This window comes from Pygocentrus nattereri, chromosome 1, assembly GCF_015220715.1.
Source record: "Pygocentrus nattereri isolate fPygNat1 chromosome 1, fPygNat1.pri, whole genome shotgun sequence".
NCBI classification, from domain to species: domain Eukaryota; kingdom Metazoa; phylum Chordata; class Actinopteri; order Characiformes; family Serrasalmidae; genus Pygocentrus; species Pygocentrus nattereri.
This window is the reverse complement of record NC_051211.1, coordinates 46,372,050-46,386,979: the sequence shown is the minus strand read 5'-3', so window position 1 is coordinate 46,386,979 and position 14,930 is coordinate 46,372,050. Positions and strand designations below refer to the sequence as shown.

At 39.1% G+C, this 14,930-nt stretch overlaps 1 protein-coding gene and 1 long non-coding RNA gene across 2 annotated transcripts in view; one reads left to right on the top strand and one right to left on the bottom strand.

Annotated features, from left to right (window-relative positions):
* The window catches only part of LOC108412925 (deleted in malignant brain tumors 1 protein-like), a 267,541-nt gene that overhangs the window by 218,655 nt on the left and 33,956 nt on the right, over positions 1 to 14,930 (top strand). Inside the window, exons 36-40 of the mRNA XM_037540168.1 lie at positions 9,691 to 9,753; positions 9,997 to 10,047; positions 10,157 to 10,234; positions 11,644 to 11,703; positions 11,804 to 11,866. Of these exons, the coding sequence (XP_037396065.1) occupies positions 9,691 to 9,753; positions 9,997 to 10,047; positions 10,157 to 10,234; positions 11,644 to 11,703; positions 11,804 to 11,866 (315 nt within the window). The remainder of the gene's footprint in view (positions 1 to 9,690; positions 9,754 to 9,996; positions 10,048 to 10,156; positions 10,235 to 11,643; positions 11,704 to 11,803; positions 11,867 to 14,930) is intronic.
* The window catches only part of LOC119263787, a 2,996-nt gene continuing 2,806 nt past the window's right edge, over positions 14,741 to 14,930 (bottom strand). The window contains exon 2 of the long non-coding RNA XR_005130519.1: positions 14,741 to 14,930. This exon is cut by the window's right edge and continues 910 nt beyond it. This is a non-coding gene — a long non-coding RNA (uncharacterized LOC119263787).

Sequence of the window (14,930 nt, the reverse complement as noted above, 5' to 3'; positions counted from 1 at the left end):
GAAATATAGTCAGTCAGGGTAGAAATGTGCAAAGAATCTAAGAATCTCTTTACAAGCCACAATGTTATACTGAGCCATAAAGTGTTTATTTTTAAAAATGACTGCACATAATGTCAGCAGTGAAGTCGCAAATGTACTAAAGCAAGTTTTTTTTTTGTTTGTTTTTTTTATTGATCATTTTCAATGTTACAGTAACATACATTCTTTAACCCCTACTTCCCAAGCCATCTAACCCCCCTCCCTATGCCACCCCCTCTCTCCTATAAATGTACAAGTGAACATGTAGACATTTTGATCAGTAGTAGATTAGCGTAAAAAAAAAAAAAAAAATACAAGCATTAATAATGATACTGACAGCATTGCTGACTATTAAATTAAATAAATAAAACAATAAAACAATAAATAAATAAGTTAATAAAAAAAAATCCAAAATAAAACAAAACACCACAGTTCAAATCTATTTAGCATTCTGCTTCTATTCACTTAAATTGGACAACTTTTTAAAGTATGTGATAAAGGGATCCCAGACCAAATTAAACCTGTCTGCCACACCTCTCAAACTAAATTTAATCTTTTCTAAGTTAAGGAAGAACATAACATCTGTTAACCACAGAGCATGTGAGGGTGTCGTGGAAGCTTTCCACCCAAGAAGAATTCTTCTCTTAGCAAAATTTAGTGCCTCAGTCACGCTAGACTTCAGAGAAGACTCCAGTTGTACTCCAAACACTACGAATAATGGGTTGGGGCTAACATTACTTCCAAAAGCTTCGTTTAAAGAACCAAAGACAGCTTTCCAGTATTTCTCAAGCTTCGAGCAGGTCCAAAACATGTGCAATAGGGTAGCTGGCTCTTTATCACATCGGGGGCATAAGGGATTTACCCCAGGGTATATACTAGCCAGCCTGGCCTTGCCTAGGTATGCCCTATGAACAAGTCTGAACTGGATTAAATTCAAACGATGACAAGAAGAGGATGAATGTATCTGTTTTAAAACTTTGTTCCAAAGCTCCTCCTCAATCTCAAACCCAAGTTCTTGCTCCCACTTAGGCCTAACTGCTGAGGGGAAATCAGTGAATGATATTAGAATATTATAAAACTGTGAGATCAGCCCTTTTGAGTAAACAGGAACTGCAAACAAGCGTTCCCAAGGTAGTTCAGGTGGTCACCCTGGAAACGGGACAAAGAGTGTCTGGGCACAGTGGCGAATTTGAAAGTATCGAAACATATTGGTGTGCAAAAGGTTGAATTTGGAACACAATCCGGAGAAGCTGTGAAAGGTATCATCATCATATAGGTCCCTAAAGGTAGTAATTCCCAATCTTTTCCAGGTGCCAAATGTGTGATCTAGTCTAGTGGGAGTTAATAGAATGTTGTTATCTATCGGGCTTAAGGTTGAAGCTGAAAGGAAATTAAACTGTCGGCGGAACTGTATCCAAATCTTAAGCGTGGCTTTAACTAAAAGATTAGAAGAATATCGGGAAGGAGACAACGGGAGGGAAGAGAATATTAGTGCTTTCAGAGATGAAGAGTGGCATGATAGCAATTCCAGTACACACCAGTTAACATCTGATGCATTAACCCAGAAACCAATCTTGTGTATGTTGGCTGCGAAGTAGTAAAATAAAAAGTTTGGTAGGGCTAGACCCCCCTGGTCCTTGGGCCTCTGTAGAGTTAACTTACCAACTCGAGGAATTTTACCACCCCAAACAAAATTTATAATGGCTTTATCAAGGGTCCTAAAAAAACATTTAGGTAAAAATACCGGAAGACACTGAAACAGGAACAGGAATTTGGGAAGAATGTTCATTTTGACACTTTGAATTCTACCAGCAAGTGATAGGGGAAGAGTACTCCACCTCTGAAAGTCCTCCTTCATGGATGACATAATAGGGGAATAATTAGATTCTTGAATGGAGGCCAATGTACGGCCTATATGAATACCAAGGTATCTAAAACCATTTTGAGCTAATCGGAAGGGAATATTGGTTTGAGATAATTGGACTGTAAGAAAATTAACTTATATCCCGAAAAGGAGCCAAACTCTTTTAAAATGGCTTGAGTAGCCGGAATTGAAAGTGAGGGGTGACTAATATAAAGCAAGAGGTCGTCTGCATACAATGAAACTTTGTTTTCTATGTTATAGCGTATAATACCCTGTATGTCTGACGATTCTTTAAGGGCAGTAGACAGAGGTTCCAAAGCTAAAACAAACAAAGCCGGGCTTAACGGGCAACCTTGACGAGTGCCCCGTTGTAAAGAAAAAAAAGGAGAGAGAACGGAATTAGTACTAATTCTAGCTGAAGGGGAAGTGTACAGAAGTTTGACCGATGAAATAAAATTGTTCCCGAAGCTAAACTTGCCTAGGACTGAAAAAAGGTATTCCCATTCTAAACGGTCAAATGCTTTTTCAGCGTCCAATGAGACAACCGCCTCAGGAACTTTAGAAGAGCTGGAGGAGAGTACAATATTTAAAAGCCTACGGATGTTAGAGAAAATATGTCGCCCTTTAATAAAACCAGTTTGGTCATCTGAAATAACTGATGGAAGGACTGATTCTAAACGTTTGGCCAGTACTTTTGCAAGAATTTTGTGCTCGTTACAAAGCAGGCTGATGGGTCGATAAGAACTGCATAAGGTAGGATCTTTGTCTTTTTTCAGTATAAGAGAGATTGTTGCCTGAGTAAGAGTTGGGGGAAGATAACCATTTTCAAGTGATTCCTCAAACATTTCCAGGAGAAGAGGCGATAATTTTTCTTTAAACTTTTTATAAAACTCTATGCCAAAGCCATCTGGGCCTGGTGTTTTTCTGCTACTCATAGAGAAGATTGCATCTGTAATCTCCTCTAGTGTAATGGGGTCCTCTAGATTCTGTACAGTGTCAGGGTCTAAACTAGGCAGTTTTAATTTATTCAAAAAAGTGTGTATAGTATCTGGGTTGAGGCAGCATTCACTAGAATAGAGTGTAGTGTAGTATTTGACAAAAATGTTGTTAATTTCTTTGGGATGAGTTACTATATTGTCTGATGAATCTCTAATTTGGGGTATTAATCTGGAGGCAGTAAGCCTCCTCAGTTGATGGGCCAATAGTCGACTACCCTGATCGCCAAACTCATATATCCGACCCCGCAGGTGCCAAATATAAGCCTCCACTTTCTCTGTAGCGAGGAGATTGAATTCCGCCTGAAGGTCTGTGCGTGATTTCAACAAGTCAGGGGAAGAATTTTCAGAAATTGTTCTGTCCAATTCAATTAGTGATTTAGAAATGGTCTCCATTCGTACCCGTCTAATTTTGTTTACATATGATGAGGATGAAATTATTTCTCCCCGAAGTACAGCCTTCAGTGATTCCCATAATGTTGCCTTAGAAATCGATTCTGACCTATTAGTAGCCAAAAAGAAGTCAATAGAGTCTGAGATCTTGGAACAAAAAATTCCTTTGTAAGAAACTGAGGATTTAAACGCCACTGAGGAGGATCTTTATAATATAGGCCAAGCTTCATGTCAATTTGAAGAGGAGCATGATCAGATATGACTATAGCCAAATAGTCGACAAAGGTAACAGAGTTGAGGCGCTCACTGTTAATAAAAAATAATCAATACGTGAATAAGATTGATGAACTGGTGTAAAAAAAGAGAATGATTTGTTGGAGGGGTGCAATGTGCGCCAGGGGTCTACACAGCTATTATCCTCCATAAAGAGGGACAAATACCGAGCCATCTTAGAAAGTGAAGCCATTTTTGAGCTAGATCGATCTAAAACTGGATTCATAACGCAATTTAAGTCACCACCTAAGATATGTTTGTGGGAGTCAAGGTTTGGGAGAATAGATAAAAGCCTTTTCACAAAGTTCTCATCGTCCCAATTTGGGGCATAAACATTGACCAGTATCACCTGTACTTGGAACAGTTGGCCAGCTACAATGACATATCTTCCCTCCCGATCTGAAATAATTTCACTTCGTATAAACTGAACCCTTTTATTAATTAAAATAGCAACTCCCCTCGCCTTTGTGTTATAATTAGAGTGGAACACTTGATTTATCCAAGATTTACACAACTTATTGTGTTCCAAATTTACTAAGTGGGTCTCCTGGAGGAAAACAATATCTGCACTCAAAGTTTTGAGATGGGAGAAAACTTTTAACTGTTTTGGTCTGGGATTGTAAGCCTTTAACATTCCAAGAAATAAATCTTACTGGGTTATGTTGTCGGTCGGCTGTCCTTAACATGTACATAGAAAGAGGGTAGGACTAAGAAGCAATGCCAGAGACAATGATAGAGAATTGGTACCATAGCAAAGCAAAGACCCAAACAATGACCCGGCTTAGATGTGCTAAGGTAGAGAATTAACAAGTATGGCTGCTTATATACAACTACACCATAAGTGACTTCGTCAGAGATTAACCTTATCAAATTAAGAAGGCTCAAGCTTCTTCTTCAAGTGGATCAATATATTTAGGCAAATTTAAAGCAAGAACACTGCTTCACGGGCCCTAGGTTCGATCTATGCCCAGTTTTGCTGTATCCACTTCAAGTAATACCCAAACAGTTAACTTGTCAAAAGAATTTGGCATTTATCATAGTCAGTACCCTCAAAGATGGCCTTCTCTAATCGTTGCTGACCTGCCCTTTAAGGTGTCTGTTCGTCGCAAAACTTCTGTGCAGCTTCTGGAGTATCAAAGAACCTGGCCACTCCATTCACCATCACTCGAAGTCTAGCGGGGTAAAGGAGTGTGAAGCGGACTCCTCTCTGAAACAAAGTTGTCTTGACTGGTTGGAACGCAGCTCGTCTGCGGGAGAGCTCTGTGCTGTTATCAGGGAAGAACCGCAGTCTATTTCCCTTATACACGAGTTCGTCCCTGCTTTCCCTCATCACCCGCTCCCTGTCTTGAAAACTATGGAAAAGGACAATCATAACCCGGGGTTTTCCACCAGTATTTCCCCCTGCAATGGTCGAACGGCCCAGTCGATGGGCTCTTTCAATAACCGGCTGACTCTGACACAGACTGGAGCCGAACAGCTCCGTGAGGAGCCACGTCACAAACCCGATCGGATCAGTTCGCAGGTTGCATCGTCTCGAGCGGTTCTCCAAGTCGTCTAGCTTCTCCACTAGTGAAGCGTTTGAGTGTTTGAGCAAGCAGCACTCCCGCTCGAGCCGCTCCAGTCGGGTATCATGGACAGTCAGTGTTGACTCCAATTCAGTGACACTGTTCATGTGAGAGTCAAATGTCCGCTCCAGTGACTCAAGTCGTTCGCGAATCGGTTGAAGTGATTCATTCAGTATTCTGATAGTTTTCTCCATTTTCTGGTCTAGCTGTTCGCTAAACGCCGTAAACCATCTTGGAGGGGTGTCGTCGTCGAAAGATGAGCCTGCAGTGGGAGCGGGAGATGAGTTATTTTCCAATAAGATCGGACGCTCTCCCGTGCCCGGTTCTTCGCGAGGTGCGAGGCCGGAGGAGGAGCTTTCCGGCAGCGCTGGAACCGTAGCTGCTGCCGGTGTAGCCGCGTCAGTACGTCGGGAAGTTAGCATAGTAGTGGAGTCAGATGAATTGGGCTTAGAACCAGCCCTGTCTCTCAAATTTCTCGACATGACCAATGTAAAATGTTTCCGTGGCCCCAAAATGTGTTTTTTAGACACCGAAAAGGCAAAAAAGTCATCTGTTTATTACCAGGATAGCCGTGCCCCAGGGAGTCGGTATAAATGCGTCTGACTACGCCGCCATTAAACCGAAAGTCCCTAAAGCAAGTTTTTTTAATAAAAAAAAATAATTCATGTTCAGTTGAAACTTTTGTTTCTATTGACTGACAAATCTTCTGTGCTTTTTTTAAAAATTGGCTTGAGTGTATATTTTGCCAAAATAGAAAGTGTGTGCGTGCAGAATGTTGTTATTGTCTTGCAGTGTAAATCAGCAGAAAATCTTTAAGGTATTGTCTGATGTGCAGCATAACTGAATTTATACAGTCCAACATGGAGTTTAGCTACGATATTATCTGCAGCATCTCATGCAGTGTGAAATGAAGTAGACCGTAGTGAAGACCACTGTAATCGCACAATGTAAAGCCATCTTTAGACATCAGACATATGTAGACTTAAAACTGTGAAGATTAAAATTTGCACTGAACCGTGCCTTTAAGGAAGTTAACGTCTGGACAAGCAGAGTAGCTTTATTATCCTTTTGAGGGAATGTTAAATATTTCATTTATAATTGCATCAACTTCCTAAAACAATGCATTCAAAATCAAAGTGGAGTATAAATTCTTTTCCCTCCAGAGTTTAAAGAGTTCAGGCTCACTGAGGGCTGTGAGGGGAATCTGGAAGTGTTCTACAATGGAACCTGGGGTAATGTGTGTGTAAATGGGATGGATGAAGAAACAGTGAGTTTAATCTGTCAAGAGCTGAACTGTGGAAGATCAGGCAGTGAGTCTTGGGCCAAAGCAAGAGTGGAATCAGCTCCTAACTGGCTGGACAATCTGAAATGTAGGAGACACGACTCCACTCTGTGGCAATGTCCATCTTCACCCTGGAGACAGAACTACTGTAATAAAGACAATGAGGTGGCTTGGATTACCTGCTCAGGTAGGCAGTTTTTATGTTTATATAAGTAGAGTGTGTATACATTTTTGTGCTGATAATAATTCACACAAAGTATAAAACTTACTTAAATAGGTAAAGAAAATATACATATAGAAATGTAAAATAAATAAAATAATATATGTTCAATGCTTAATAAAGTATCATTCTGTATTCATAGGAGTTGAAAATGAGAAGTTAAGAAGTCGTCTGAAATGCTCCTCATCTGCCCATCACAGACAGTGTTCAAGTAAGAACTCTTAGGAATAAATAAGGTCAATATTTCATTAAGTAATGTGTTAATCACAAGTGTTAGTAAAGTAGCTTCTTCATAAAACTATTGCTGGTAATGTACAAAAAGTGAAAACCTATATTACACTTAATACCTGTATTGTTATTAGTTCTGTAACTATCCTGGTTGATCATGTGTGATGTAGATCACCTGCCTCTCAGGCTGAGGGGAGGAAAGGGAATCTGCTCAGGGAGGCTGGAGGTGTATCATAATGCTGAGTGGGGGTCTGTCTGTGATAATCTGTGGGACATCAGGGATGCTCAGGTGATCTGTAGGCAGCTGGGCTGTGGGCCGGCGCTGAGTGCTCATGGGAGTGCTGTCTTTGGTGCTGGTGAAGGGCCTATCTGGCTGAGCAGAGTGAAGTGTAGAGGGAATGAGATTCACCTGTGGGACTGTCCTCATTCCCTGAAGAACCATACTGACTGCTCCCACAGGCAGGATGCTGGAGTCACCTGTGCAGGTCAGAGGATCCGGCTGAACTTCTGACTCTAATTAAAGATATTTTATCACAGTGTAAAAATTTTAAATGTATCAGTAAATGGTGCATTAACTGACTTGTTACTATTGTCTAATGCTAATTTGCCATATTCAGTGCTTAACGTGTTCTACACAATCAGAACTGCTGTTTCTGTATTTACAGACATTTCTACTACTCCACTTGTAATATCAGCCACCACCTCCAACACCACAGGTATTTTTATGTCTCAGACAGATAAACACAGATTTTACTACATGTTTCTGAATAGATTGTTCTGGGCTCTGCACAGTTTCTGTTCTGTATTTTTATTTTCAGTTGGTCAGACAGTGAAGGGAACAAACACTACTCCACAAACTCCTCCAGCAGCTGTTCCGTCCATTTATCCAGTGTCTCTCCTGGTTCTGGGAGTGCTGCTCTTCCTGGTCTTAGTGCTTCTGGTAGTGCTGTTTTACCAGAACAGAGTGCTCAGGAGAGGTAGAGAGAGTCAGAGATCATCTACAATCCACTTTCTGTACATTCTCTAAACATCATTAGTCCTTCAATCTGTCATCAGTCTTCTGTTCTACTGAACTGGCTTAATGTTTCTCTTTGTCTCCTTCACAGGGCTCTCTAAGAGGATGGAGAACATAGTCTATGAAGGCCTTAGAAGAGGGCTTGAGGGAGTCTATGAAGGCTTGAGTAGGGGCACTGAGAGAGTCTATGAGGAGATTTACTGCAGATTCAATACTGCAAGAGCCACTCAAAGGGGTGAGTGCACTACATGAGACTTATTGTGGTGTATTTACACTTATAACAATGTAATATTAATTGCATTAATTTGATCAATGACAGTTCATATGCATATATACACACATTGCCATTATTAAAAACATACATCTATTATATCCATATAAGTTTTGTGTTTTAGCCACAGAGGAGGCTTAATACACTATGAGCTGTAACCCTGACTTACTACTACAGTGTTTGCGGGAGATAATACAACAAGTTTTCTTTGAGATTGTAAAGACTCCGTTTCACAGTGATGTGTTACTAAATACTAATGTATGTCTTTTCAAGTGACTTTACTGTTGTATCACATTTTTTTAGCCTAGATGCCTAGCTACAGAGCTAGCTAGGTGCTTTACTCAGCTGATTCTATGTTTATTTGTGGACTCAATTAAGAAATAAAGAAGTGTAAAAATCCTTCCCTAAGGGAATTATTCTAGGGTAATTTGCAGAAAATGCCCAAAGGACTTAAAGTTTGGTGTGAACTGCTTTTTCAGTTAAGAGTGACTGCTCCTGACTACTAAGCTCCCCAATCATAGTCATCATAATAATGTTCTCTATGCTTTACTTAAGAGGTATTTGTTAAATAAACCAGTCCAGTTAGGATCGGACTAAACACAGGCCAGATCTGGCCTGCAATAAAATCCTTACAGCTCACAGAAGTGTTTTAATTTTCTCTTGATGTTTGCCTGTTTCACAATGCGCTGCACTACAGTCCCCAACGTGCACCGCAATATTATGTGCATTCCAACTCTCCTACCCCAATAACAATAACAATATTTAGTGGTTACACTTAGGTTCTACATAGTTTTACAGAGTTCCATGCCAATCATATCACCAAACACACTAGCTGCATACAAAATACAGTAAGCAACAACAAAAAAAAAACAGCAACAAAATGAAGCACCCAACAACAAATACTCAATGAGTTTAACACCCCTGCTCTAAGATCTTTGTGTCATGCAGCATGACAGAGTTCTGCTCTCCTCTAACAGGAAGTCTCCTCTCTGAAGCACATCATTCAGGATATGAGGAAGTGGATGAGGAGCTCATCTCAGGTAAGAACACGTGTGCCAGACTACAATGTAGAAATTATAGTATCCATTATAAATCCATGTTACTTCAGCTACAGTAAAACTAACAGAGGAATGTGGGTCATTTACATGACTGTAACAGGAATGTACATTTTAAATGAATGATCAAACAAAAAAATCTGGGGCTGTAAAAGCTTGCAGTGTGAACATAGAGCCCTTATCTTAATCGGTGAGCAACCTTGGTGATGCTTTATGAAAAAAGAGGAAGAAGAAGAGAAAATGGTCAGACACTTATTCAAATTACAATTACAGATAGTTTTACTTTTGCCCATATAGTCCCCTAAAAACCTTAATTGAGCCTAATAGCTGGTGTGAGCTTTAAATAGCTTTGATGAATTTTGATTCAAAAGCATTGGCAGTAAAATTACACAGGCACACAAATCTCCACAAAATCAGATGGAATTTTTAACTACATTTTGTGGAGCTTCCATTGTGCTACATGTGTTAGCTACACACAGCTAAATGCCAGAGTTCTGCTCTCCTCTAACAGGAAGTGTCCTCTCTGAGGAACAGCATTCAGGATATGAGGATGTGGATGAGGAGCTTCTCTCAGGTAGGAGGACCTAAAACTACATTCAAATTAGAAATTTAGAAATGCGCTTAGATTCTCTTTAACTGTTCTGAACTTCTCATTAATGCTGACTCTCTAGAGGAGACGTTTCTGTTAGAAATGATTTCTTGCGTAATCTTAATGGAGTCACACACTGAAGACTGAGTTCTAAAATTGTTATTGTTACATTAAAACCTGTATATTTTTAAAAGTAATTAAAAGTGATCAGTTTTGCTCTTTTTACAGCAAAGTCTCTGACTGGAGTGAAATCAGAATATGATGATGTCACCACCAGTGGTCTGATACCTTTATTGATTAAATTCCATGATTTTAACTTTATATTAAACCATAATGTGACAATATGACTGCACTGTTTGTAAAGTCAGTCTGCTTTTATTTGATTTAGGTGAAGCAGAAAAAGACGACATAGCAGATAACTATGATGATGTCATCACCGCAAGACAGATCTCTGGGAGTGTCATAGGTGGGTTTCTGTTCTGGGGTTTTAGTTTAGAACAGAGTAGAAATTAAAAAGAAATTAAAAACCATTAATAAAAAATGTGACCGTATTAATTCTATGGACTGTTTGTGGAGCTGCAGTAAATTTAATTGTATATATGTTTAGAATAAATCTTCAAATATTCAATCATTCATTCATCTTCCTACAATGCTAGCTAGAGTTGCCGTTGCAGTAGGAAAAGCAAAGAATCCCAGACAATCCTGTCCCCCACAACTTCCTAAAGTTTATTTAACCCATTAACACACAAACATGCACCTTAGTGAACACACACAGTAGGGGGCAATGGGCACACTTGCCCGGAGCAGTGGGCAACCCTAAATATGGTGCCCAGTCAATGCCAATGTGTGCATTGAATTCTCCCAGCAAGATTATGGAGTCTGTAGGTGTGGTCATTTCTAGAACCTTCTCCACTTACTAAGGCTGAATACTCCAAACTGTTATGTGGCTCATAAACACTCACACCAGTCAGTTTTTCTCCCTGCAATTTTTATTTGCATTGAGGCGACCCTCTCGTCCACTGGGACAAACTTCACACTAGCCAGCCAGGGGCTTGTGAATACCCTCACACCTGCCCAGTGCCTTTCACCCTGTGCAAGTTCTAAGTAGGAGAAGGACCTACCCTATCAAGGTTTTTGGTTCCAGGGCTGACACTGTGAATGGAGGTGAGCACAACTACATCTAGTTGGTACCTCTCAGCAATCCTGCAAAAAGCTTCTTCTCCTTTCCCACCGGTGAGGTTACGTCCCAAATGGCAAGAGCCTATTTCCACTCCTGGGGTCTATGCTGGCAAGGAGCTTCTCACCATCTCCTACTGTCTATAAGGCACTGCACCTGTCCTTTATGCAAAACCTTGTTGGTTGTGGGCCCATATGGTCCCCCTACGTTGCCTTTTTGGGCAGGGCCCAGCTGGGTTACCTGTGCTGCCTGGCCACAAGGCGCTCGCAAAGGAATGCTACCCCAAGGCTTGGTTCAAGGGGTAGGTCTTGGTAACCCTGTCCTGGGTAGGGTATATGATAACTTGCCTCCTTCGATCATAGGGATTTTGAATCATGTTAGTCTGGGTCTTCACTCCAGACCTGTTTGCCTTAGGAGACATATGAGCCTACTGCTTCAGATGACTTAGCTCTGAAGATCCCAAAAGCATCCAAACCCTTCCTCAATGCCAAGACCTCAATTCAGCAAGGGCTTTTTTAAAATCTGACTTTGAAAAAATAAAAACCTTGTTAAAAGCTATTGGTGCTAAAGCTAATTTTAGGCTCAATGTTGATATATTCAAAGATAATGTTTGAAACAGCTGATAAATACTACTCACACACACCTACAGTCATTCAAAATGTAGCTTTGATTATCTAAATATCTCTGTTTTGTTGTAGAGGACGTAGCAGATTATGATGATGTCATCACTGCAGATCAGAGCTCAGCTGTTGAAACAGGTTTGACTTGTAATGTAACAACACTGTAATCTCAAACATGAACACAGTCACTGATGATACTGAAGCTGATTTAATGACATTTATCTCTAAATTTTGACAGAAGACATGACAGATAACTATGATGATGCTGTTACTGCTGGACCAAACTCCAACATTATGACAGGTAGGTTTTAATTAATTAATACATAAATTTAATGTTAAAAATAATTTGAACTGAAACTTCAATATACTACAATGTCTGTTTTTTTTTTGCTTATTGTTAAAATTTCACCTTGTTGGTGAGGGGAATGTTGTGTATGCTGCTACAATCCAGATGTACATGAGTGTGATTGGTAGAGGAAATGATTCAGGTGCACAGGAAGTCTAGCGATAAATGAGTTTAGTTATCAATGATAAACATATAATGTTTATTTTGCTGTAGAACCTTTTTTGTTGTTTTTATAAAACCTGCTGTCTTTATTCATTCATAAAATAAGTACAGCTACATTTCCTTTAGTGGAGACAGATGATTAGTGCCACACTGCTCTGTAGACAGGACTGGAAGTAATCAGTCCTCTCTACATCTGTCTGACTGTGTTCTAAGAGTGATGCGACAGTCCAGATGCTCAAAACTAAAACAGAGTTGCTTGTGTTTTTGGTGGTTGTTGTTTTTATTTAAGGGCACTGTGTAGATCTGTAGAACTGAAGGTTCTGATGGGTTGGTGTCCAGAGTAAACATAGTAAATAATGGACGAGTGAAATCAGGTGTGTTTGGACAGCAGCCCTCCAGGACCAGAGTTGAGAGTCCTGCACTAAAGACCACCATAGAGAGGAATCAGACTGAAGTAAACTCATTCAGTATTCACTGGCAGTTCTGTAACACATGGAACATCTTAGCATTATGGTGGAGTTTTAATAAATATAGGAATAAAAACTGTTGTAAAAAACACTGAAAGAAAAATTAGAAGATTAAAGAAAAAAAAGAGATTAATTTAGTGAACAACTTGTTACCATCCATCCATCCATCCATATATTGATTATTTATTTTTCAGATTATCATGATGTGGAGGAGGAGCCTCAGACAGAGATGAATCATGTGAACAAGAGTGGACACACTGAGAGTTCTTCCTCAGGAAATTACGCTGAGATCTCTTCAAATGGAAGAAATGAGTTTGTTTTAGATCAGAATTCAATATATTTTATTAAGCCTAAGTACTCCTAATTATAGCTTTACACACCACAAACAGAACATAGTGGAATTAAACACCTGCATGTGTATGTGTGTTTTTATTCAACATTTTAATTTCATGAAAAGCATTTTATACCAAAAAATGCTTTTATAGCTTTGTATGAGCTGCTAAATTAACACACTGACTGTGTTACAGACAGTTTCTTTGTCAGTGTTAACATTTAGAATCAGGCAGCTCCTTATAACTGTTTACAGAGCAATTCTAGCACATTATTAATCCCCCAATACTGCACTATACTAATATTATGTCCACACAGGCATTATAGATACTGCATCTTTTTAATATTTTAAAATTTGATTTATTTTTTTACTTTAAATCTTGAGTTTCTTATAATGTAACTGATTAATTGTGGTATAAATGTTTTGCTGTGACAACACAAATTATGTTTACCCTAGAAAGTAATTTGTTTTGCATTGTAAAAAAAAAGCATCTTAATTAGCATTTAAAGTCAAGCTAATATTTTAATATTTTACACACACACACACACACACACACACACACACACACACACACACACACACACACACACACACACACGTGATATGTATGTGTATGTACACACACACACATATACAGTATTTACAATAATTCTCTGACTGTGACATAACTTGCCATTAGGACAAAATATTTATGAATCTATGATTAAATTATTCTCTAGAAAAAAATAACAAACTTGAAAAAAGAATCAAACTGCAGAAAGGGACAGCTCAGTAATATCTTCTAGGTTTACTAGAAAGCACTCCTGAGTGAGTTCAAAATGAATGGGCTCCTTTGCAGCATTTGTGCAAAACTGTAGTTGGTAAATCCTTTAATCATTTTTATATAGAAAAATCCACAAAACAGCAATGCTTCCTTACTGTTTTACGTTGAGTGCTTCTGAACTCTAAACAATAAAAGTGTCATGTTTTGGTATAACAGGAGAAATAGAAAGCGTCCAGGCTCCTTTTAAACTGGCTCTGTACATAGACTAGTGATAGTGTAACATAACTGTGAGGGACCCATGTTCAGGTTTCTTAAGGTAAAAAGGTCATACCAGTGAATCAGTCTGAACGGCCAGGCAGACAATGCAGATTACAAAAAGTCAGGCAGAAGCTCAAAACACCAGAGGGGCAAACTAAACAAACACTCAGTAGTCAGATTCCAGGACACTGGCAATACTTCACTCTGCTTAGCCGAGTTTGGGGAGTATTTAAGGTGAGACTGATTGAGAGGTAATGGGGTGCAGGTGAACCAAACCTGGGAGCAGGGCAGAGAGACCTCTGGTGGCCAGAGAGGGAATTACTGACACGTGCTAGCCTTCACCCTCCTGGAGCTGGCGGTACGGTGTCAGTCATGACCAGGAACCCTCAAAACATAATTATAGTGTATTTCATTACAATTGTATTTTTAAGTTACATTAACTGCACAAACTTTGTACTGACTCCAAGGTTTTTATTTTATTGTTCTATTTTAATATATTAGGTCATGAAAATGTAAACGTGTGTACAGTTCATTTGGGAAAGTAAATGTTAAAACTAATTTAAGGCACAACTGGACCTTAACAGCCTTGTTTTACCTTTGAAGGTACATTTACACTGTTTGTACCTTGATGGACATTAAATGTACCTGTACAGTATCTGGTTTTGACAGTATATACAGGATGCTGTTCTTTGTGTGGATAAGCGGTGGAAAAAACACAGCGTCTAACTGAAAAGTATCTGCAGCTGAAAACTCATTATTTATGGTCTTTTAGTGGACGGTGTTTTATGCTTTTCTGTTTGAAAGCTGTTTCACTACTTAAATAATGAGTAACATTTTTACAGCATCTCTGTCTTTAAGATAAACAACAGTGTCAGATCATTTCATAATTTACAGATTCTTCTTTTCTTAAATGTGAAATAAATTAAACTTAAATTTAACACTTTAATAACACCAGCTTTTGTGAAAATGTAAACATTGCTTGTTTGTGAACTAAATTAAGTTAAAAATGAAGTAAAAAGCTGAAATGTTTAGTTGACC